Source organism: Biomphalaria glabrata, chromosome 2, assembly GCF_947242115.1.
Source record: "Biomphalaria glabrata chromosome 2, xgBioGlab47.1, whole genome shotgun sequence".
NCBI lineage: Eukaryota > Metazoa > Mollusca > Gastropoda > Planorbidae > Biomphalaria > Biomphalaria glabrata.
The window spans coordinates 45,472,571-45,498,945 of record NC_074712.1 but is presented as its reverse complement, the minus strand read 5'-3'; the positions used below and the strand labels follow the sequence as shown (position 1 = coordinate 45,498,945).

The following is a 26,375-nucleotide window of genomic DNA, read 5'->3' as shown; positions in this document are numbered from 1 at the left end:
CATCAATGTAAATTATAAATATTTGGAAAATACAAAAATATCAGAATAAAGTGTTTATTATACTTTATTTTTATCTCATACTTTAAAATAAGCAACAATACAATACAACAAGCTTGACATACAACAAAATATAACAAATTGAGATAACAAATCATAAAAAAATTATCATTCTCCAATTAAATTAATCAAGCCATAGTTGATCAGATCTATGTAAGCTTCTATCAAAAGAATTGTTGCCATAAAAAAAAACTTTAGCAAAGGAACATGAAATAAACTGCACATTGGTGGCTAGATAAACAAAAATATGTTAATGTGACATTTAATAAAACTGACATTGTAATGTTACTATGGATTAAACTGACAACTGTAATGTTACTATGGATGAAACTGTCAAGTGTAATGTTAATGATGGGTAAAGAATATGTAACTGCTGACTTATATACTACTGGTTTTTCCAATACAAGGTTCCAAACCTGACCCCAAATGCTAGACAAATAAAGAAAAAATCTTGATGCCCAATACTTTTTTTTAAAGCATAAAAAAGTTTTGGCACCATTACACATCAATTATCTTCTGAATTACAGATGTTCCTTCAAAAGAGAAGATAATTACATCCAATGCATTTATGTGTTAGTCTAATCCTAATTATTCTGCTAAGTCTCTGGTTTTCCTGGCTGAGTTCTATGCTCTAATGGCATTAGGAAAGAAGGAGCAATCATAGATTTGTAAAATGAATTTTATGATGAAGTTACAATTAACAATTTGCAAAATTAATCCACAGGGTTTGTATAAAATAAAAGTAGATGAAATACCTGTTGTTTTTTAAGTCAACAAGGCAGAAGCATACATTAACCTAATAATTATAAATAAACTTACTGTCATAGAAACTTCCATATCAGAACAAAATTGTACAAGATCAACATTAAATAGAGAAATGAAAATGCAGACTAGTTTTCAATTTAAGTCACATCCACTGATTAGTGGACATAACAGTTTAGGTCATGCAAAACCCAATAATCTTTAACATTGAATTAGTACATCACAATTTACTAGTGACTGAGTGAAATGTTTAGATCATGATAGTTTTCAACTGTTTCTTACTACTAGTCCACTAAGATATAATGGAAAAAGAAAATGTATTAAAAAGAAATAGCTGTGTTTAAAATTTTATTGATATACTCTACATTAAATGTGACTATTACAATTAAAAGTCAAAATTTTAGTGATTATTAAATGAAAAAAATTGCAGCTTCTTACAAAGTTTTTTTTTTGGCTAAATTGTTGTAATTTTTTTATTCCAATCTTGCCAAACACAGTGAAGATACACTTTGGCTATTATTTAATCTGTTTTAATACCACTACAAATAACATAAACAAAGAAGACAATTATGATAAAATTAACAAACACAAATAATTCATTAAAAAATACTCATTTTTTCTCTTTGTTAAGGTTATTGGACCAAATGAAACAATATGGTAGTCTGATTTTCAGTGATGGGTATCATTCTAGAACATTATCAATAAAACTAATTATGATTAAAAAGTAGAAGTTGATGATTTTGTTCAACATTGTCACATTTCAGATTTGTATATGTCAGGGTTCACTCAAACTTCAAGGGCCAGAGTTACTAACACTTTCAAAAACCTACTTGAGCCAAAGTATATGCAAACATACCTCTACAGTTTGGTCTTTATTTTCAGACTATAATAATGTTATTATTTACACATCTATCTTTCTCTGACACATCTAGTAGTGCATCTCTTTTTTAGCATATAATATAAACATTTATATCCATAACATCCTGACATCCATTACAGCTAAATAACAAAGATTCATTAAAATTAAAACTTTTTTTCTAATTCCTTTTAACTGTAAAATATGTCATTGTATGTTCAGATGCTTATGATAAAATTAATCATTTATTGTTGGCCTACTGAAGGGTTAGAACATCATGAATCTGTTCATTCCCATCTCCACTAATAAAAATAATCACAAGAGTGGATCCCAGCACACATCAAAATAAAAGGCAATGAAAAACGACATATTGGCCGTTTCAGATATAGGACTACTTGTCTGAATCTTCCAACATATAAATGAACAGGATCTCCATTCACAAAAGAGGTGATAACTACGCCAGCACTACATGTATCAAATTTCATTGCTGAGAAATGTAACAAGAGCAGGACAAAATTAACTAAATGTAGACATAGAGGCTACATGATTAAGACATAGAAGCTACATGATTAAGACATAGAGGCTACATGATTAAGACATAGAAGCTAAATGATTTAGACAGAGGTAAATAATTAAAACATAGAGGCTAAATGATTAAAACATAGGGACTAGATATTTTGTTGCGAGGAAAGGGGTAGACCATAATGTGATGTAATCAAGCAGATACCATAGAGATGATTAAAATTAGAGCAAGGCATAGCATAGTTGAAAAGTTCATTGGAGACGGCAAGTTTTCAGCTTTATTAAGTGAGATAATTGAACCAATATTTAAAAAAATATCAGGAATCAATCTTAAAAAAAAATGGCTTAAACAGATAACACATTTTTTTAAAATATAATTTCATATTAATCATTTTTTCTAAAAACAGTCAATGATCAAAATGTTTTTTTAATATTTGGGCCTTCTATGAACCCGGAAAATGTTGAACAGAGCAATAAATAATGTATCTGAAATAAAACTATATTGTTCTAGCAATCTTCTGATGTGGAGTAGATCTTCCTGAGCTCTAGTACAATAGCCTTTAAATATGGATTTCCTCCCAAAGACTCAATATTTTGCAGCAATCTGCAGATTAAAAAATAACTTTTTAAGTATAAAACATGAAAATAATATCTAACCTTTTAATATAAAAAGAAGTTAATAAATACATTATGCTTTTGTGAGGTGGGGAAGGGGTATTTAGGAGTGATATGTGTGTGTGGGGGGGTCTGTTCTACCTTCAGTCACTCAGCACACACAACTCTGCTTAAGTCAGGATTCTAGCTTAAACCCCCTTGATAGGTAGAAAAGCAGCTTATGACACTCGGCCACACATCTCATGGCTGCCATTGTTCAAGTAAAGGTATCAAGTAAATGTTGACATTGTTTAAGTAAAGGTATCAAGTAAATATTCTTTGTGGACTCTGAGAAATATAATATTAAAAGAACTATTCATTTAAAAATAACATTAAAACATTTGAATACTCAGATTCTAGTTCTGCAAGGACTTTTCTTGTATAATCAAAACTTCCCACTTTTTCCAAGTATTGCACACAATATTTTTTCACATCATTGTCTGTTGTTCTTTGTCTCAGGATACCTTGTTCACAAGTGAAGGACAACAAAATGAAAAAATTGAAGATACCAGCACTAAAAAGTTATAAAAATTACCAGCAATTATGTATTATTTTTAAAAACATTTGCAAAAAAAAAAATTAATACAATTATAAAACTGAAATGGTAATTTAACCAAAGCCAATTCAAGATGCTTTGGAAACATAATTTTTTAAAAAAAGCATGTCATAAGAAATATATTTTACTTCTAATTTGTTCCAGAAGAAAAGACATTCCTGCAGAAAGAAAAATAATCAAAAGAAACACTAGCAAGACAACATAAGGGAATTGATGGGCCTAAAAAAAATGTGAAAATCAGAGAATGGAGGTAGACATATAGGTATGCCCCAAAGGTCCAAGAGACTAAGGGAAGACTGACAGGCTGAGTAGAAATAAAAATATTTAAACAATCTGAACTTAAGAATAAATAGGCAGCAGTAAAACTTCAAAATAGGAGAAAAGTCCTTTTTAAAATTCAGGTTGATTGAATGGAATTAGATTAGTGTGTTAGGCTTCATATGCTGCTTGTAAATGATCAAATAGCTCCCATTTAAAATGGTATGAAAAACTGTGTAAAATAAATCAGATTCAAACAAAAAGTTGTTTTTTTTAAACTACCTTTTCTTTTCCAAATTTTTCTTTTTGCAACATCTAATGCTTAATTTAGATCCTGAAAAAGGACTAATACAACTAAAATCTATACACATATGAAAAGGATACTGAGGACTTGATTGTCATTTGGGTTACTTCTGATAGCATGAATCAGCGGAAATGAAAATTTTCCTTCTGTGATGTCTTCACAATAACTCTTGTTAGCTTCATACTTGTTAAGAAAACAATTTTAATAATTATATATCCAAAGATAAAAAAGTATCAAGAAGCATCATCAATGATGTTGTGTTCAAAATTTCTGAGGCCTTAAATATTTATTCTCTACTTAGAACACAATTAATCTGTCAACCAGATTTTGTGAGGCTCAAGACTTTCAAACTCAGGCCATGTTCTCTACCATTCAACATAACAAATATTAAAGAACATTGGTTAGAAACTTTCAAAAACGTTATTTCAAAATGTGATATCTCAGATTGTGAGAGCTGCTACCACCTTAGAAGTAACCCTTTTGTTAGAGCTTTGAGTTTAATTCCATGTTAGGTAGAACAAGGTTGATGATACTACAAAGGGCGATAAACTAGTCGAGGGAGATCCTTTAAACTCAACCACTTGATGGAAAACACAAATTCAAAAATAAAACTTCATTAGTAAAAAAAAAAACAAGAAGCTTTTCTTTGCACTTTTGAATGTGTTAAAAGTACATTATGGAGCATGAATTATTAGAGTGCTAGCGTATTCAACTAAGAGTTTTCAAATCAAATATAGGTATTTGGGCTGTTATTTAGTAAATTGAGAATGTTCCCAAATATGCTGAAGATGAAAGTGAACTTCTAGATCCACATAAAATTTTCTTAAACTAATTAAATTTTTAAGTTGCAAAACATATCACATAAAAGTAATACACTTTGCTTTTTTAGTGTGAAGGAAAGTTAAATTTACCTCTTTAGAACAAAGATTGGCATAATCATCTCTGATTTGAAAGTAAAGTCCCAGCAGCCTTAGTAAACTGTTTAGATCACTGCATGAATGGAAACGAAAAAAAAAAAAAGATTATATTTCAGAAATTTTTTTTTATACTTGCCTTTTGATAAACAGTTTTAAGTTATCTATGAGAAAAAAATTACCTTTTATTTGTACTAAAAAGCTGCATTAATTTGACAGCAAGCCCAAACAATGCACCAGTTTCTAATAATAAAAACAACAACAATGAGATAAAAAAAATTTAAGAAAATATTTATTTATAAGCTAGAGTCAGGGCTGGTCTTACGCCACTGCAACCTAGGCGACCGCAGTGGGCCCCGCACTTTCATAGGCACTGCACTAATTCTAGGTGTATATTATTAAATTAAACCATTATAACTTATATTACATGGTTTCCCGGGGCCTCCTGATTTTCCATGGGTTCGTAGAAATCTCCTGAAATCTTAAAAATCTCCTGAAAAAAAGACCAAATGGTCATATTGGGGTGTCATTCAATTACTTCAGGTCAACAATTAATGAAGATAAATTGAACGATTCGGCAATACTTGCTATTGCTTTTGAGCGTGATAGATGTCGGAAACAGAATTTTGATGATATACTGTATGACTTCGCTACACGCAAGGCTCGTAAAGTTTATTTGATCGTAATATTGTACTTAGTAAAGAATGAATAAAATGTCAAATCAATTTTTTTTCTAATACTAAATCTTAATTTTCACTTATTATCCTTATCCCTACCCAGACTGGGCCCAGCGCAATTTGTTTCGCTTTAGGGCCCTGCAATTGTTAGGACAGGCCTTGGCTAGAGTAAAAAATTTTTTTTTTAAAAATGTTCTGCCCCCCCCCCCCCCCCCCATATTTGCTCTATTAAAATAAAAAGTGAACTAAAAATGTAATCCTTTTGAGATGCCTTGTATAAAGAAAAAATTTCAATAACTACAGTACAGTATAAGAGATAATGAGAATGCATACACATTTAATGAGCATAGAGGCCATGCTATAAGAAAGCAAGTCCACCTTGATAGGTCACAAACATAATTAAGAATTCAGAACAGTGGCTGTAAAACTTGTTTCTATCATCATTCATTTTATAAATACTAAGTTTGAACACCCAGGATGAAAAAAAAATGAGACAAACTATAAATGGTGTGTGTGAATGTATGTATGCACCACACATCTTAATTACACCTAGCTTGCAAAATAGATTTAAATACAACCCAGTGAGATCTTTACTTCCACAAAGTGACATATGTGTGTTTTCATCTATTCATAAATAAGGTGACACAGTCTCTCTATAGTTGAATGAACTTAATTATCATTAACTTATTTACATAAAATTAGCACAAGTATGCAAGTACAAAAACTTTATGAACTTAGAAATAAGCAGTATCTCAGATACTATCAAATGTTATGTCCTTTGAGAAACATTTGTCACAAGCTTATAAGGTGTATTCTGCTTAAATGTTATGGTGATGGACCCTCCATTTCGGCCAGTCCTCTACAAACTGACAAAGCACACTATTTTTATTTTCAAACAATTTAGAATGCATCAGTCAAAATTTCACATAATGTAAACATCAATTAGGAAATAATAAACCAAAGAGTTCTTTTTTTTTTTGACAGAACCTTTGAAAACCAAGACTGATAACTTTATCTTGCTTTTTAAACATTAAATGTGAACAGTTCTTTAAACAAAAAATATGGAATCATTTGTTGTATCCATAGCTGGACAAAAAGTGAAATAATTATTTTGTTTGAATGTCTTAGCCCTTTTCCCTTTAATAGCATTTGCATTGTTTATTAGGAACACAAAGTTTTGAAGTTAATTTGAAATTAGAATAAAAGGGAATAGCATGAAGAAGTAAAATTTTGTGTTTGTCAAAGTCTTGCAGCTGATCTAATTGGAAATAATATCCATTGCCCAACAGACTTTTCAAATCACTGAACAAAACAATATTAAAGCAAGGGTTTAACACTGACTTCTTAATACCATTAACTTGTATTCGTCTTCAGTAGGACAGATTACTGCATCTCTCCAATAAATGTCCATCCCTTGACCTCTGTGAAGTTCTAGACAATGTTCTGTAAATCAAACATGAAACAAAAATATCATAAACAGCCAGGAAAAAACAAAAACAACTATATTTATGATAAATTTCAAACAACTTACTAAGGAAGTATCTCGACTGTTGTAAAACTTTTTACCTGTAAATATTCTAGATGTTTCTTCCAACTTTCCAAGAGAAAATAGCTTTTCTAACCCCAGGAAGTAAACATAATTGGCTGAATTGATTGCTTGTGCAACACCAAAAATGGAATGTGTAACTGGAACAAATAAAAATGTATAAGTAGTTATTTTCAATTAAGCTGATTCCCACATTTATTGGAAGACATTTTCATCTTCTTATTGCTTTTCACTCACTATGCCCCCACTGTGGGGAGGAAGAGGAAACCATATTTTCTATTCTTTTTAACTGCCCCATACTTGTTAATTTTATTCTACAGGTCTGGGAAATCACAAATGTTCTTGACCTCTAAGGTGACATAACATGCACTATGCACAGCAGCAGAGTTTCTGTCCAGGGCTTTTACAAGAGAGGATTTGAGCCTCTCAAGCCCTAGCTCAAATAGAGTTTGATGATAATCTCCCTAATGCTTTCATATGCATACACACTCAATCACTTAATCCAAAAATGTTTCATGTATAAAGTGAATTGGTTTTCTTTTTTTTGTTGTTGTTGCCTGATCCTTTTGGCCAAAATTAAAAATAAGAAGCTAAATAGCCATAAAACTTTATTTACACAGCTATTATTAAGTATTTAAGTTTTCTCTCTAGTGAAAACTACTTTGTAAAAGAAAAGATATTACCTGGAATACCCCGCCTTAATTTGGAATTATCTTCTATATCATCAACACTGAAATATAAATACACAAACAAGTCTAGTAACATATACATCAAAATATTATTTGAAACAAAAATTAAATATTGCTGTGGTTTATTTTTTCTTCAATTTAAAGCAAAATCAATCTTTAGTTAACACTCACATTAAACTTGCATTATGCAACATTTGTGCTACTTCGGAAACAATTTGTTGTTTTTCAACTGGTATTTTTAACCAATAGTTGAAAGCCTAAAGAAAAAACAACAGAATTAGAATATAAATAATATAATATAATATTTGTTATATATTTTATAGAACAGGCAGTGTTTACAATATGAAATATTTAAAAAAAATATTTTTTTTTAAGGAAAGTAAGTATAAGTTTCCTAATAAATCTGTCCATTGGGTGATGTAAACCTAATTTGTTTTTTTTAAATAATAATTTGTAGACAGCAGAACAAATATCAGATTCAATGAACTGTACATACTAAAGATTAAAATTCCTAGTTTTTATTGGAATTGAATCTGAGACCCCTAGTGTAAACACTGCTTGTTCTATAAATTTGAAGTTGAGTAACAAATCCAAATAGAAACACCCAATATAAGGAACTTATCATTACCACAGCAAGTTGAGTACGTATTTGCTTGCCTGGTATTTGACTTATATACTTGTATGGTTCCATTAGAATCTGAGGATACAAAAATATTTGTTTTTAAATTTAGTTTAGAAAATTTACTAACTTATAAAGCACTAAGAAATTCATTATATTTACATTATATTAAAATTTTTAAATTGCTGCTTAGAGAGAGAAGTTTCCAACATGTAGTGAGAAATTAACAGACAGTAGCTGAAGAACATAATTCTAAGTTGCAATGAAGGATAAAAGTGATACATATGTGCAAACTGATTCATCTCTGATCATGACATACCAGTTACAAGAACATTTTATCCATGATTAAAGACAAATAAAAGTAAAGCAAATTTGTAAAATGTCTGAATATTATTATCTAAATCAAATCTTGAACAATTTAAATGAAAAAAAAAAATGTAATTTCAACATGAAATTGCAGGAATGATGAATTAGGCTTCAAATATCCACACACAGCATCTATCTTGTTTTGATTCGGTCGAGTAGCTTAAAGTATTGCACTATTAAATTAATTTCATCAAAGTTTTTTTTTTAAATAATAAAGAACAGAATCATAACCCTGCCAATATTGAAAAAATAAAAAAAAAGTAATAGATAAAAATAGAAAATCTTTTACCTGCTCATGTTTATCCTTTGTTTCATCATTTTCTACCTCTGACAGTGAAGAATCCATACCTGCTTAAGTCAGAAAAAAATATTTGAAGAAAATAATATAATATATATACCTGTATTTAAAATATACAAGCCCATCATTTCTTAAACATTCAGATATGAGTCATTACTATTTTCTATGTAATTTTATGTAAATGTAATCTGTTCTCATTACCACTTTTTAATGCACCCCCCCCCCAAAACACACACACAAAGGATAGTAACTAAATGTAAAAAAAAAAATGCCATCATTTTAGTGGGTAAAAAAAGAGTGACTGTGATAAGAGACTTTCACATGAAGTAATATAATAAATCTTAATGTTAATTGTGTAAATTATTAAGGAAACATTTAATTAGCCTGAAGTTTTCAAACACTAAATCTAGATAACCACTTTGGGCATGTTACAGAAGAAAATAATATATTTTTTTTCTAACCACTACAGTATAAATATAATTAACATGTCTCTGTTGTATATCTGTGTGTTGGAAAAATGATTTAATAATTTGTAAATCAAGAGGCACTGTCAAAAATTAAAAAGCATATGATAATAATAACAAAGGACTAAAAAGGGGATGGTACCTATTATAAAGCTAGAGTTAGCCTATTTAACTAATACAAATAGAATTGATCAAATAACATCATCTTGGGTTAGTGAAGTTATTATTATTGGATTTAGATCTATTTATTGAAGTGTTCTGAATTTCTATTTCTGGATTTGCTTGTGCTTTATTCATTTTGAAGTCATTATATTATTAGAGGACATGGAACAACTCTAACTTATTGTTACAACTGAAACACAATTAAAATAAATCAACAATTTGACATTAATCTTTAACTTAGCACTACTTAAATCTTGAATAATAAAAAGAACTATCATTGAGATAATAAAAGTAGCAAAATATAAAAAAATCCTTTTAAAAAAAACAAAACAAAAACTTATTTAAAGGGGAAGAACTCTGTCCTTAAAACTATATCTACCAATAATGTACAAGTTATTTCCCTTATTTGATCTCAAGCAAAATAATTTATTACCAATAATTAATTGACTAAATGAGTATTTTTGTTTATTGATTTGATAGGTACAATAAATAATTTTTTAAAGTATCAACTTGTTGGTGAATGCGTGAGAAGAAATAGTGTTAACAATTATTTAAGGGGACTAAACCCATCAAAGTTAGCCATATCTGTGAATACTGAAGTATTAGTTTCCCTTGTTATGAATTACCAGTAATAAAGTGCCCAATAGGTTACTTTAAAAAAAAAAATGATTCATGTCTTGTCTACGTCAATGAATTATTGTGTGAAGTTTCAGCTTGATCAGAGAATGGGTGTGAGAGGAATAACCTGTACACACTTTTTACCAGACAGACAGAGAAACAGAGTGAGTTGATATAAACTTTGTAACGAAACATAATGAAAAGTTTTATACTCAATATTTATCTTTAAATTGAAGCTTAAAATTATTGAAGCAACCAACATTTGTTTCCCCATTAGATGAAATCATTATACCAATCCAAGGATTTATTGTGTGATTCATTGAGGATGCTTGTTAAAAAAATGTAAACAGAGAAAGTATTCTACCAGCTAACAGAAAAAAAAAAGCCAGAGTTTATGTTTAAGAGATTTTATTTACAATTATAAAGTAAAGTTACTTTAAATTATAAAGTTACTCAATATTTTGGAAGCCTTTCTCGACATCTATATGAAACCTGTTATTATGAAAGCTCTTAATATGACATTTTTGGTTTCGAAATACCATAATGCACCATTCAGTTTCAGAAAAGACAGTATCTTATGAACAAAAAGTGTCCTATCGATTAGAGGCTTTCATTGTTTATCAGTTCAACTTGGTGTAAAAAAAAAAACAACAACATGTGGCCAGAAGCTACCAATCAAAATTCTTTATTTCATAAATAAACATCGACGTAAAATTGGATTTGAATAGCAACACCTGTAGTAATCAAGTTTGAATTTGGCTAATTTTTCATGAATAAGTCAATGGTCATTTATAGCAAATTGTTGTAACATAAATATGCAACATTTGAAAAATAAATTTTTAAATGAAAATTAATAAGGAAATATAGCTCCTTTAGCACCTCTGTTTAGCTTTGACATTTTGACTGCGCATAATGAGAAAGAATAATAACATTATTATTAGTGCATGAGCATTTTCCTATTTCTTTTCTTCTGTTTTTTTCATTTACTGGAAAGAAAAGTTAACTATGTAGTCAAACAGACATAAGGTAGTATGTTTTGTGACAATAATAAGGCCTACAGCATTGAAGGTGGATGAGGCCGGTATATTACTGTAACGGAGGTCTGACCACCAATGTAAAGAAGAGTATTTCATTAGGTTTTGATTTTCTATTTGCAAATTATGGTTTAGTCTTTAGACTTTTAGTTTAGTGTTTTAATAGTGTTGTACTTAATAATAACAATACCATGTTACATTCAAAGCTTTATTTCACTGAATGACACAACTACACACATAGTAGAGTTCACAACACGGACTACGAAATACGGTCAGTACACAGGTTAACAAGTGTAACAAACACTAAGGGGTGACAATCCAAATAAGCAAATTCACGACATTCACCCCACGTTTAAATTTTATACATATAACACAACAGCAGGTAGTCAAAGCAAATACAAAGATTAATAAAACATAAGCATCTAAACACATCTGCAATACTGGTTAATAGCAAACTGTTTATCAAACACATAAGTCTGTTAAACCCGGTAGTTGGGTCTTGATTTTCGTTCTCTTAGGTTGTATCGGCAGTTTGGATCGGCAGTATTAGTACAATCAGTATCAGTACTAACAACATTACTTGGTGACTCGATAGTCGGGGCTTCAACCGGGTCCACTTCCCCCGATAGGGGTGGTTTGGTTGTTCAGTTAACAGGAGGGTTCAGAGAAGAGTTCTCTGTGTTGTTTTCTGTTTCGCTTTGAAGAGAGGGTGTCGCATTCCTGAACGAACTGTCTCTCAGCACAGGGGGTCTCACATTCTCTGTGAAACAGTCTTTTTCTTTGGGCGCCAATAATCTTAAAGAAACTGTTTCTTCTCGGCCCGTATATGTTTTGATAAGAGCGTATTGAGGGTTGCTGTTCACCAGCTCTACCTCCTCTGTTAAAGGGTCATATTTAGAGGATCTATTATTTCTTTTTAACAACACGGGGCCAGGAGATGTTAACCACGTTGGTAGGGATGTTCCAGAAGTACTTCTGCGATAGTATCCAAAGAGTCTCTCATGTGGAGTTTTATTCGTCGCCGTACACAGAAGTGACCGAATTGAGTGCAACGCGTCTTGCAATACTAGTTCCCACTGAGACGTACTCAAGTCCTGGGAGTGTAAAGCTAAGGTTATAGCTTTCCAAAGGGTACTGTTCAGTTTCTCTATTTGACCATTTCCTCTAGGATTGTAAGCCGTGGTCCTGCTCGTAGCAACTCCTCTTTCGTTAAGGTACTTCTGTACTTCAGCAGACATAAAGGAAGTACCTCTGTCGGTATGGACATAGGAAGGTAGCCCGAATAATGCGAACAACTCATTTAGGCATTTAACAACAGTAGCAGATGACATATCTGGGCATGCAAAGGCAAAAGGAAACCTAGAGAATTTGTCGATCATGGTAAGCAGATATTTATTGCGTGAGTTGGAAGGGAGAGGTCCCTTAAAGTCTATGCTTATTCTTTCGAATGGCTGAGTGGCTTTGATTAATTGTCCTATTGGCGGCCTGAAGAATCGAGGTTTAAGTTCAGCACATGACTGGCACTGGTCGATCACTGTTCTGACGTCATCGGTGGAAAAAGGTAGATTTTTTTGATCTCACAAAATGTAGCATTCTTGTTACACCAGGGTGACACAAACTATTGTGGAGTAATTTTAGGTCGTTACGTGTCATTGCGGATAAGTAGCGATTTCTGCTGAAAGTGTCAGCAGCAGTGTTCTGTGTACCTGGTCTGTAAACGACGTCATAGTGAAAGCAGGATAGCTCTAACCTCCACCTTTGGATCTTCTCATTCTTGATCTTGCCTTTATTTTGTCTACAATACATAAAGGACACGGATCGCTGGTCTGTGACAAGTTGTTGTACTTAATAATAACAATACCATGTTACATTCAAAGCTTTATTTCACTGAATGACAAACAACTACACACATAGTAGAGTTCACAACATGGACTACGAAATACGGTCAGTACACAGGTTAACAAGTGTAACAAACACTAAGGGGTGACAATCCAAATAAGCAAATTCACGACAAATAGTTTTATATATTTTAGATTATTTAGATCTAGAAGTCTATAGATCTAGAAAATATATCTGGCTACTTTACTTTTTATTCTTCTCTCCTAAAGTATAAAAGTTATAACTTATAAGACTAAAGTCAAAGACTAATTTAACATTGTTAACTAGTGTTTTACATGTTTCAGATGTTCCTTCAGAGTTGAAGATAGTTTACTTCCTAGTCCAAACCTCCCGCAGGACGACGGGGGATGGGAGCGGGCAGGGTTTGAACCCTCGACCGTCGATAAATCTGAACGACAGTCCAGCGCGCAAACCGCACGACCAGGCAGCCATCCTAGTAAACTACTGTGTTAAGTCGTTAAGTAAGTTTAGTTGTTTTTTAGTGATTTTATTAATGAATGATAAATGGACAATGACTAAGTCCTAAGTAGTAAGCCTGCCTAAGGCAAGGGCAATAGCCTTGAGTAGCTTACTAGATCTATAACTTATAAGTATCTCTACTCTACACTACACTACAACTACAGTAGCCTACTACAGACTGAGACTACACTTTGACTTTTAGTCTGACTTAGTCACTTAGGTAGTCTATCTTAGACTTTCACTACTACACAGTAACTCTACTAATCTACTAGTCTAGTCAAGTCTAGTGTCGTGACTACAGTCACTACAGACTAGTGACACTCTTACTTTAGACTCTGAAGACTTTTTTAAAAAGTCTATGTTAATTAGTATTCTTAGAATAGATCTAGAATCTAGACCAAGATTTAAAATATAAGCACAGGTGACACGCCTTACCTGTCAAGTCCAAGTCTATGTCACAATAAGTCCAATAAGAGTTTCAGTTTGTTTATGAATCATACAATTTCTCCAGTCTAGGAAATGTCAACAAAAATCAACTGCTAACAACTGTACTACTATATAATTATTTTGCGCCCATAGACATAAAATATAGGTCTGTGTTTTTAGAGGTTACATCTATCTATATAGAATATAGTACAGTCACTATTGCGGAACAGTTTGCAGCTACTTTTAGCTTTCAATTTTTTGCTCCGTAATGGTTAGAACTATGGAAAAACTAAAAGTATCTAGGCATTGCCCATCCATTTTCCGATAAAAATAGACGCTTTGTTTAGTTTTTCAACAGATATTTAAATTTTACATTCAATTCGACTGAGATATGGGTAGTCACAATTACGGAATAGGATTTTTTAAGAAGTCACAATTGCGGAACACGGTATAAATGTCGGAACAAAGCCTATATATTGTTATAAACCTGGTGGTGGCACAGATGGGGGTAGTGGTGTGTGTGTAGTCAGCCGACGCAAATCGCCCCAGGCCAGCGCTAGACGAGCGGTCAACCGAGACGAGTTAAGACGATCGTCCGAGTCGAGGGTCAACAGGACAGTTCGGGAAGGATCGCCGACGTGAACAGAGCTCGGGAGCGTCACGAGAGTTATAGTCATCTGACCACCTAGAAACGTCGAGGGGCGTTCTGTCCGGTTCGAGAAGGCCAGTAGGGACCCTATATAAGAGCGGAGGTGTCGCAGTCAAGACGGTCGAGAAAAGGGGCTCAATACAGCAAGGTTCAGAAAGGAGGTTCACGACAGGAGTTCAGAACACGGTCGACTACAGCACAGTTCAACGGTGTGGTTCTGTACGGAGCATTACGACGGTTCAGTGCGGAGTACTGTCAAGTACAGTTGAGACGAACGGCGTCTTGATCTTGGTCTGTGATCGAGTCCGACACAACGAGCCCAAGTGTGTGAAGTCAGTCCCGAACTGTTGAACCCCAGTGCAAGCCCGGAACGAGACGGAGAGGCCAGTGCAAGACTTGATACGGCGGAACGGTGTTATCGGAGAGATATTTGTTATCGCAGAGCTATTTGTACTGTTCTACGTGCTGCCAATTGTACAGTATTGGCTGTTATTTATGGACATTAAACCTTTACGTTATTTTGGAGCCCTGACTTGTCAAGTTCTTTAAGTTGGTGGTGTATGGTGCAGTTTGCAGAGAGCCTGGATAGTGAGATTCGTAACAATATAAAGCACATATTTTATTAGTCTAATACTTGAACTCCTTATCCTTTACATTAATTTTATTTTATTAAAGCTTAAGACAACACAATGTCACTTTTAGATTCTCTACCTCTTCTTTAATTGTATTTGACGTCACACTACCCTGATTTTCCTTACAAGTTTTTTTTTCCACTATTCTTTTTTGTTATATTATATATATATATATATATATATATATATATATATATATATATATATATATATATATATATATATATATGGTATTATGATTTGTCTTCTTTTTGCTGGACGTATGGTAATCATAAATTATATGTAGGCCTAATATTATTCTCTAAATGTTTTTAAATTTATGTATACTAATACAAACTCATATTTAAATTCCGATATCTAAATCACTAGGTAAATATTAAGCTAAATGATAGTAAATGCGCAGGTAGAATAAATAACATCTATAGTGTTCCACAATTGTGACTATCTTTAAAAAGGTAAAAACAGGATAAACACCTCCTATTTTTTTTTAAATTGAATTCCTGGTAGATAGCTATGAAATGAAGTTTTTCCTCATCCATTTATAAACCGAAAAATATGTGTAGCATGCAGGTGATGTGTCATAATTATCATTTTTAAAAAGCCTTAAGCCATGGCCTATGCGGTTCTCCTGGTACGTGAAAAATAATGGACGATTCCACACCTGTCAACTTTAACCTGGAGTCAAATTTAATTTTCTGCTGTGAAAGAAAAACCCTTATATTGGAAATGTAGAGAAATGAACCATGCGCAGTACCGTTACAGTAGTTTAGCAGAAAATTTAAAAATAAAGTAGATTTTAACTAATTTCGACGAGCAGTTCCGCAAACATGCCTGCTCCGCAATAGTGACTCTACTATATATCTAGATCTATGTGTTAATTCCTTTTAGAAATAGATCTACTTTCCATGCGTATGCCAGCGGCGCGTTTCTCAAACTCGATTCTAGATCTATAGACCCTATATACATAGATCTAGATCTAGTAGGCCCGTCTAGAATTTCTAAATCTCTCTAGAGCTCAAGGTGTGATTTCTCAATTACTGTGATATTGACATTTACGCCTGGGAAACATCAGTAACTCTCGATCGCTTCTCATGGCGTGAAGCCGCTGAAGGAGAGTGGCCAGCATGAAAGAACCTAGACCATTTGTTACAGAAGGCCTGAACATTGACCTAGAGCTTCAACGTCACAACATGTGGTATGGGCAATTAGACAATTAGCTAGTTGCCACGTCGTACAGACCTGTGACACACACAAATACACACACATATATTTATAATATACACTATTTCTCCTGACGTCTATGTCTATCCATCTTATTAAACAAGGCAGATAAAATCGGCACGGACTGACACTGAAGTGTGAATGACAATCAAAGCACACGTGTAGAATGTCTTTATTTGGTTGTATTCATCGTAAGATTGTTTACAGAGACCTGTTGTAGGCCTAGTAGGACGGTTTCAAGACGCCAACAGAACAATGGTTAACGCTCTGGGAAAATTCGAGCGGTATATTAACATTTTAAATTTATAAGAACATTTTTAATAATGCTTACTATAGACTAGGCCCTAACTACATTGAAAATTCAATTGATTTTTTTCCCAAGGAAAAAATAAGATGCCCCAAACCCCTAGGCTGTCAGCAAAAAACGAGCCTCACATGTTGAGAAAAGCTGATTAAGGTCAAGGGCGTTTAAGTGTTAAATTGCCACTGAAAAAGACTTTCATATTTAAGTAATTTATTTTGTTCAATGCATCTTTGTGAAACTCTGATTATTTTGTTACGGTATCTCTATTTTGTTTTATTGCCTAGCCAGAATGACAATCAGAGCGCAAACCACTCAACAAGGTAGCCATACTGTTTTGGCTCTATTGGCTTTCGATGAATGCAAGGTTCGACTGCAAGATGTCTAATCTTATTTTATATAATACAGACGTTACTTCAAAAAAGAAGATGATTACGTCCTACGCGTCATGCATTTAGTCATGCATATTAACCAATGACTTAAACTCTGCCAAGATGTGCACACTTTGTCACTATAATCCATCTACAATAAAGAAATGCCATTGTACCTTAGTATGTTTATTGGTTTGGAAACAATCATAATCGATGTGTTTGTTGATGTAGGCCTATACTGTAGAAAGAGACAAAGATAGAGTCACATGTCTTATTCCATACGCTAGAAAAATTCGTACAAGTGTTCCTTCTTCCCTGGCACCATTAGAGAATGGAATGAATCAGCCAGAAAAAAAAAATGACTTGGTCGAGTTGAAGTCATTCATGATTAGCATGCATGACTAGATTGATACATGAAATGCGTAGGATGTAGGCCAATTATCTTTTTTAAAGTAACCTCTGTATTATATAAGATAAGGAGATAAGAAAGAACTTTTCATGTTGCCTTTTTTTCAAGTGTTTTGTTTGACTTTTAGTCATTTTAAATATGTTGAAAATCATGTAATAAAGTTTTCTTTACAGACTAATTAAGATTGAGATTGCACTGCACAGTTGTTTTTTTTTTGAGATTTTATATTGTAGCCTCCAAGGCTATCATTAGTCATTATGTTGAGAAATGCAGAAGAATCTAAAATTGGGTTTAGCTTATAATTAGATAAAGCTAATTGTTTGCAGGTCTACATAATTTCGGCTTTAATTAACCAAACATGAAAGACTGGCATATAGACAGGAAAATATTATGTACTATTGCCTTTTAAACTGATGTTTAGAGGATATGCTAATACTTTTTCAGTCATTTCAACGAATTAATCACACTCTATGTTACTAAATAGCCCAGACTGATGGTTTTTGATAATATAAATACTTGAAATACATAATTTTATAGTGAAAGATATTGAAAGTAATATTGGAATAAGTTCAAATAATTGCAGGCCTGCTTAACCCACTTTGATTTTAATATGTCCACATTTGATTATTGATTCAAGTGCCAACAATATTTAAAAAATCATAACACTTCTGGCATTATCATTTGTTATAGTTGCAGAAAAAAACAAACAGAAATGAATAAATTTATCTGTTTAATAATTATAAAGAGAATACAGAATTAAAATTATTATGTATAGGTCTGCATATAATATTAAGCATGAACAGGCAGCCATCTATATATATACCGGTATATATTCATACAGGTATATTTTGTATGAAATAAAATGATTTTATTTGTAACAATCCTCTAATGCTGAGTAGATTTTACTGAGTTCTTCGATAATAGCAATAAATTTTGGATTTTGACCTAAAAATTCCATGTTTTGTAACAATCTGCAAATTAAAAAATAAAAAATATAAAATTCAAAAAGAAAAATCAAATAATGGATATTAAATATGATATCTTTATTAGCCAGTATATCTTTATTCAATTAGTGTATTTCTTTAAATACCAGTACTTTAAATCTGCTAGAATATTTTTATGGATAGACTATTAGCCAGTATATCTTTATTCAATTAGTGTATTTCTTTAAATAATTTAAATCTGCTAGAATTTATAGTTTTTTTTTTTAATAAAAAAAAAAAATTACCAATGTAAATAAGAAGTTAGTGTTTAAGATTTCTTCTTTAATTAAAATAAATGTTTCAATAGTTGCAGTAAGGACAAAATAATTGAAAAATAAAACAAATATTCATTAGCTGTAGTGATATTCTAACATAATTAATGTCCTTTACATAAACCCGCAAGATGAAGACTATCATATTGATTTTGAGCTGTGTGAATAATTTTCTAAAAATGTTGTAAACCATCTTGTGAAATTTCAAATTTGATTAAGGATTAAAATCCTTTGAAGTTAATATTTTTATTTCAATTACAGAAAAGAATAGATATGGTTAACAGGACTAATTAGTGAATCTGGAAAATATGTGCATAACAGAAATATTTGAGTTCTATTTTCTAAAAAAAATTAGATATGATGAATTAATAAAATTATTTAATAGAATATTTTTTACTTATATTCCAGTTCAGAAAGGACTTTTCTTGTATATTCAAAACTTCCCACTTTTTCCAAGTATTGCAAACAATATTTTTTTATATCATTGTCTGTTGTTTTTTGTCTCAGGATAACTTGTTCACGAGTAAAGGACAACAAAATGAAACTAGTGAAGTCAATATTTTAGTACTAAAACTTACAGACAGTTTTTTACTGAATAAAAAGTTTGCACTTAGTAGTTTATAAACATTTTTGTTTCCTATTGCAAAAGTTGGCAAACTTTGCAGAATACCTAAAATATAAAGTACTAGATATGTAAATTGATACAGCATAAGATATTTTATAGTTAATGTGTTCCAGCACTAATATTTGTTAACTTTATGTATACAACTTGCTAGTAGAATGGTTCTTTACAGGGATAAACTAGGAAAGTAAAACTAGGAGGCAGATATCAAGAAATGGACATGAGTCATATAGGAGAGGATTAAAATTGTGATGGACTAGTGGTTTAATACAACATGCGCTGGAGACAGATAAGAAGCTTACTTCACCAAAACAGTATGGCTACCTTGTTGAGTGGTTTGCGCTCTGATTGTCGTTGATGGTCACTGTAGTCCCATGTTCTAACACTGCCATCCTGTGAGAGGTTTTGGTAAGAATGCAATTATCTTCAAATGTAAAGGAACATCAGAAGCTTATAAAACAACAGCAGTCAGACTATTATTGGTTTAGAGAACCTCAACTAATAGACTTGGGGTTGGCAACATTATTAAATAATAAATAAACTTATTGATTACAACAATCAAGTTTATGAAGTTTAGATTTGAAAGCCTTTAGACCAATATAGCTACATAATTAATCAGCATAGAACGTGAAGGTTGGAAAGAAAGAAAAAAAATAATCAGAAGTTCAGAAAAACAATAGTTTGGCTGGAATAAAGTTATAATATAATAATAATATAATAATCACCTAGTGCTGATTATCAATACTTATTTTCCATTTTACCCATGACATGAGTGAAACAATCAAAAACAAAAAAACTTTAGTTTAAAAAAAAATCTCCTTTTCTTTATCAATATTTTCCATAATTCAAACATTTTGACCTTGAAATAGAATTAAAACATACATTAATGTTATATTTTTTCACATGCAACAAGGATACAGAAAACTTGATTGTCATCTGGGTTACTTCTGATAGCATGAATCAGTGGAAATGAAAATTTTCCTTCTGTGATGTCTTCACAATAACTCTTGTTAGCTTCTTTCTTTTTTGTTTACAAAAAACAACAAAAAAAAACAAGATTATCTATTAGTGTAAAAATAAATAATTTAATTGTAAATGAATTTTTTAAAATTGGTAACTAGGAACAGCAAGACCTGAGAGCATTGGTAATGAATTTAGATTTTGAAAGCTGCTGCTATATTTAAACTAATAACCTTCATTATTCCTTTAGTTATCTGCTGAAGCTAAACTTGAACTGGATTCCATGGAATTTTAGGGTTCGCAGAGCTAATGAGGTTGATTGGGTCAGAACTGTACAACCCTTAGGTCTCAGAAAGGAAAGATACCGGTACTCAAAAAATGTGAAACATATACACTACCAATTTTCAAGTACGAGCAAAAATAGATTTCACCTCTTTAGAACAGAGATTGGCATAGTCATTCCTGATTTGAAAGTAGATTCCCAGCAGCTTCACTAAATTATCGAGATCACTGTTTAAAAATGAATAAAAAAAACATCAGGACATTAACTTATACAGTAAATATGAAACAAAAGTTACATTTTATTGAAGAGTATTAAATCATCTATAAGAAAAAAATTACCTTTTATTTGTACTAAAAAGCTGCATTAATTTTACAGCAAGTCCAAATAAAGCACCAGTTTCTAAGAAAAAAAAAAAAGAATTATATAATAAATTACAGAAAGAAAATAATTGTACAAAAACATGATGAATTGTGTAACCTTTTCTACATACTACTACATATAATTATTTAAGACTAAAACTAAGACTGCTTTATCGATCCTTATGGAAATTTGTTGTGATTACAAGGACTCTTTTCTCATATAAGACAACACAACAGAAAAATACACATAAATACAACAGACACAAAATATAGAATTCCTTCAGCAACTACACAAATTAATAAACCAATACAATTGTTGCTGAGACAAGGACAGAATAGTATAATTTTTGGATCAGTTGAACAGATTCAAATATAGCTTAAAAATCTTGTCTGTTTATCAGTCTAACAATGGTAATTGACAAACAATTGACAATATTTCATAAAGTGGGACATAATTAACACTGACTTCTGTAAGCCATCAACTTGTACTCTTCTTCAGTGGGACAAATGACTGCATCTCTCCAGTAAATGTCCATCCCTTGACCTCTGTGAACTTCTAGAGAATGTTCTAGAAACAACAAGCATTTCTAAAATTATAATAAAATCAAAACGTTTTTAAAAGTTAAAAAAAAAAAGTTTTTCTTACCTGTAAATATTCTAAAAGTTTCTTCAAACTTTTCTAGTAAAAATAATTTCTCTATCCCCAGTAAATAAACATAATTGGCAGCATTGATTGCTTTAGCAACACCAAATATTGAATGAGTGGCTGAAACAAAAACGGCAACAATATTTTTTGCTGTTTTATTGAATACAAGAAAAATGTTAAACAATTTATTGAAACTAATTTTTAAATAAGCAAATGAAAGTTATTATATTGCACAAGGCACATTTACTTTTCTTTTTCTCCAGTTTGAGTTGCAAATAAATACAGTCTAACATGGTAAATTAGATTAATATAACGTATATTTGATACACCTATGTACAGACTAGCTTCTCCATTTAACCAATTGAGAAAAATGTTTAAAAATGATCCCCGTATTATTGTTTATATGTATAGTTTACATTTCAACACATCAAAGCAAAAACAATAATGGCCATGCTTGATCAAAGTGCAGATATCTACAAAATTTTAAATTACTTTATTCATTCTGGTCTATTAAATATGTACATTACTCTAGGGTGAAGAAATTAATTAAAAAAAAGGGTAGATTACTTAAACACTATGTAATTTGTTTACATAATGATCTATAATCAAAATTTTATAGAAGAGAAGTAGGCCTACCTGGAATTCCTTGCCTCAATTTGGAATTATCTTCTATGTCATCAACACTAAAATACAGAAAATACTCAAAATAAAACACATAAGATTATATACAGGTAATAGCAAAGAATTTGTGAATATTCTTTTATTTCAAAAGAAAATAGATGTCAAAAAAAAAGTGAACACTTACATTAAGCTTGCATTTTGTAACATTTGCACAACTTCAGAAACAATTTGTTGTTTTTCATCTGGTATTTTTAACCAGAAATTGAAAGCCTAAAGAAAAAAACAACAACACATTTTCACAATGAAAATAAACATAGTAGTTGAACATTTTGTAAAAATATTGGCATATTTACTTAATGTTCTTTTATTTATCTACTAATTATGTCATGTGTGGGCATAGTTGCTGAGAGGTAAAGAGCTTGGCTTCAACATTAAGGATTCTCAAGTTCAAATCCATGTGAAGACCAATGGGTACCATGACTGACATACATTGGGAAGTAAAGGCAGTTGGTTGTTGTGCTGGCCACATGAAACCCTTGTTAACCGTTGGCCATAGAAAAAGATGAGCTTTACCAAATATGAACTTGTCTATTAATTATCTATATTTCTCTTTTCTAGTTAAGTTTCATTTTTAAAAGAATTATTTGCTTTATAAAAATTTTAGTCTGCAGTGTTTTAAGTTAAGATGACTCAACACAATCCAGCAAGAATATATATAGTCAAAACACCAACTTATGAGTGGACCTGTAATGTAGCCCTACTCTAAGACCTGTCTGCACAACTTCCAATATGGTTGCAGGTACTGGTGTATTTAATATTGAGAACACAAAGTAATTTTTTTGTAAATCTACAAAAAAATCACCAACACATAATATAAATTTTTTTGTAATATAAAATAAAATTGAAAGACAAATTAAATTATGCAAATTTACCTCAATAAGTTGAATATGTATTTGCTGGCCTTTTGTTTGACTAATATATTTGTAAGGTTCTAATAGGATCTGGGAAAAAATACAACAGCACAAAAAAAATGTGTAGCATAATAGATACTAAAATGTCTACTTTAATATACTCACAAAAAGAAACTAAATTTTATAGTACTACATGTCTTATTGATCACTGACTTATCTCAACATTAATATTTTACATTGCATTAACATTCTATGAAAACTTGTTCAAATTTAATTAAGATATAATGATTTCATATTTAATTAGCAATATGGTAATTGTCTAATAACAAACTGATTAGACTAACATAAAAAATGCAACAATTTTCTAAGAAAGTTGGACTCATTTAGAATTTCATATGCTGTAAATAATAAAAAAAAAGGTTTCTTGAATGTTACATAGATGTAAAAGAAACAATGAATTTTCTTGTAGATAATCAATACAAATCTATACCTGCTCATGTTTATCCTTTGTTTTCACATTTTCTACCTTTGACAGTGAAGAGTCCATTTCTGCACAATTCAAAAAAATATTTTTTTTAAAGAAGAAAATACTGATAACAATTAAAATTATAAAGACATATGTACCTTACCCTTTCCTTTGAGTTCTTTTAAAAAATTTTATGTGTTTTTGATGACTTTTTCTGATGCATACATTATTAGTAAAAAACATACAAACAAACTCAAGGATACTCTAAAAGTAAATTCAAACAAGAATATAGGTCTATAGAGATAGGAAATAAATGTGATGTCTTCACCTTCACCTATCTCTTAGTCTGTTGGATCATCGGGGAACCACACATGATCTATTGACTTTCTCCATTCTTCTCTATTTTTTGCCTCGACAGGCCCCTCCATTCTTTAATGTTGTTTTCAGATTAGTTTCTCTGTCTGCCACTTCTTCATTTCCCTGGTACTGCTCCCTGAAGGAAGGTCTTTTCAAACCCTGAGTACCTTGTGTTATGGTGGTCATAACGTTTTAGTTTGCGTTTTTGACAGTGATCAGAAGGTCATTGCAATGTAGCAGTAAAAATAATCTCAAATGTAGGAATTCAAAATAAATATGTCAATTTAATACTGTTACATGAACTATGGGTATGTCAGAAAAAAAATACACGAAAATTAGCAGCACCATTTTTAGGAGAAACCACCATTATGTTTGTCTTGCTGTCCATATTATAAAAACTATTTTATTACAACACACATTGCACTGATTGTACTCAAAACAGATGAGCACTAACTGAATCACACTTTGTCATCTGTAGAATGTTTTCTTTTGTTTTTTTTTAAATTAAGTTTGCAAATATGTATGCACATATGTAAAAATTTAGTATTTTAAGAACAAGGTTTAGAAGAATGGTCTTTTTCACTGAAGTGAAATAAAGATTGAAAATAATTTATTTAAAGTTAATAATATGCAACATTTACCTAATTTAAAAAATCAAGATTAAAAAAATGATTCAGTATTACTCAATATCAGTATATTATAGGATGTGGATTATCAAAAGTAACCTTACATTTCATACGGAAAGCATCCACATATTATAATTTATTATAGCTTCCATATCTAAAGAAGTAAATATTTTCCTTTTATCAATTGTTTTTTCTTATGAGCACATTAATACAATAAGCTTTGTATACATAAAATATAGATCTACATTTTCATTGGCTGTCAAGAAAGAGCAGAATCTTTATTGAACCTTTTTAGTAATGTACTCTGTATATGCACTAAAATTTCATTTAATCTGTCTAAACATGTACTAATTTAAAGTACTTAAATATTGTAATTTTAATTAAAAATTAACATTGATTTCTAAACTTACGTTGACAACTATTTAAAAAATACTTCCAATGTTAGACATATAAAGTTTTAAAACAATCTGTCCCTGCAATAAAAAGAAAACTTGATACTTATTCTCTCAAACTCCATTAATACTATGATTTAAATTATGAATAGCTAATGTACTAAAAACCTTAATTAGACTCTCAATTAGATCTATATAATGCCACATTTACATAAACTCTGAATAAAAGATTGCCGATCACAGGGACACAACAGAGTCCTTTAATATAGGTCTATAAAACAGTGTTATCAAAGTACAAAGACTTTTATGAACTTGTTAACAGCCTGTATTTTTTTTTTTTTTTTTTGTTGTTGTTTTGAAAACTCAGGTCACATCTTATGGGAAAAATCCATTGTTTGCTAAAGAATCATTTCCATCACTATTTCATAAACATTCTTCAACTTTTCGTTTCAGCAATTAGTTACTTTTCGTGTTATCCTTTTTACTATTAAAAGTAACTACTTCTTGAGAGTACTTATGTTCTAAGCTCACTGAAAGATTACTTTTGGTATGTAGCCCTTCTAGCAAGCTATGTTAAGCATTACTTCTATATTGTCCATATTGGAATAGAACAGAGCAACTTATTTTGTGAGTAAGAGCAGACACATTTTGTAGAACAGTTCAATTAGTATTAGTTCTTCATAATGCCCAGATGGCTGCCTGGTCGTGCAGTATGCGCACTGGACTGTCGTTTAGATTTCTCGATGGTCCCGGGTACAAATCCTGCCCGCTGGCACCCCCCGTCATCCTGCAGGAGGTTTGGACTAGGAAGTAAATTATATTCAACTCTGATGGAACATCTGAAACATGTAAAACATTTTACAACATTTTATATAAAATTGTAATATTTTTATATCTCTTTCAGAGATCATCATCTGCTGCCAGCTACTTTCCTCTATGCTAGTGACTTGATCTTTATAGTGCTTACGGAGGAAAAAAAGGGGGGGGGGGACACCTCTGATACGCCATCCTCTTTTTAGTTCGTCAAAACAAATCTTTTTTTGGCATGTGGTCATCCCCCATGCGGGATAAATGTCCGACCCAGTGCAGTAGCTGAAGGATCGTAATTAGCGCTTCTGTACTGCCTCTAGCAGAACATCTTGTAAAATAATCCT

The 26,375-nt window shown here is 31.3% G+C and overlaps 2 protein-coding genes across 3 annotated transcripts; both read right to left on the bottom strand.

Annotated features, from left to right (window-relative positions):
• Positions 1–46: 46 nt before the first annotated feature.
• Positions 47–14,305, bottom strand: LOC106075421 (geranylgeranyl pyrophosphate synthase-like). 2 transcript variants are annotated; one of them, XM_013236388.2, is made up of 12 exons: positions 14,150–14,305; positions 9,070–9,128; positions 8,424–8,492; positions 7,967–8,052; positions 7,790–7,836; positions 7,127–7,246; positions 6,902–7,003; positions 5,066–5,126; positions 4,881–4,959; positions 4,050–4,152; positions 3,201–3,315; positions 47–2,801 (listed from the first exon to the last, which is right to left on the bottom strand). In XM_013236388.2, exons 2-12 carry the CDS (start codon positions 9,124–9,126, stop codon positions 2,705–2,707), a joined length of 936 nt encoding a protein of 311 aa, XP_013091842.1. In that variant the 5' UTR covers positions 9,127–9,128; positions 14,150–14,305; the 3' UTR covers positions 47–2,704. The 2 variants fall into 2 exon arrangements, with proteins under 2 accessions (XP_013091842.1, XP_055876820.1); XM_056020845.1 differs by having other exon boundaries at positions 9,070–9,131; positions 14,150–14,304.
• Positions 14,306–18,563: 4,258 nt separating this feature from the next.
• On the bottom strand, positions 18,564–25,407 carry LOC106076520 (geranylgeranyl pyrophosphate synthase-like). The gene is made up of 12 exons (XM_013237378.2): positions 25,240–25,407; positions 23,871–23,929; positions 23,402–23,470; positions 22,654–22,739; positions 22,485–22,531; positions 21,849–21,968; positions 21,669–21,770; positions 21,182–21,242; positions 20,992–21,070; positions 20,519–20,621; positions 19,376–19,490; positions 18,564–18,694 (listed from the first exon to the last, which is right to left on the bottom strand). The coding sequence occupies exons 2-12, from the start codon at positions 23,925–23,927 to the stop codon at positions 18,592–18,594; spliced, it is 942 nt and encodes a 313-aa protein (XP_013092832.2). The 5' UTR covers positions 23,928–23,929; positions 25,240–25,407; the 3' UTR covers positions 18,564–18,591.
• Between the last annotated feature and the right edge of the window lie 968 nt (positions 25,408–26,375).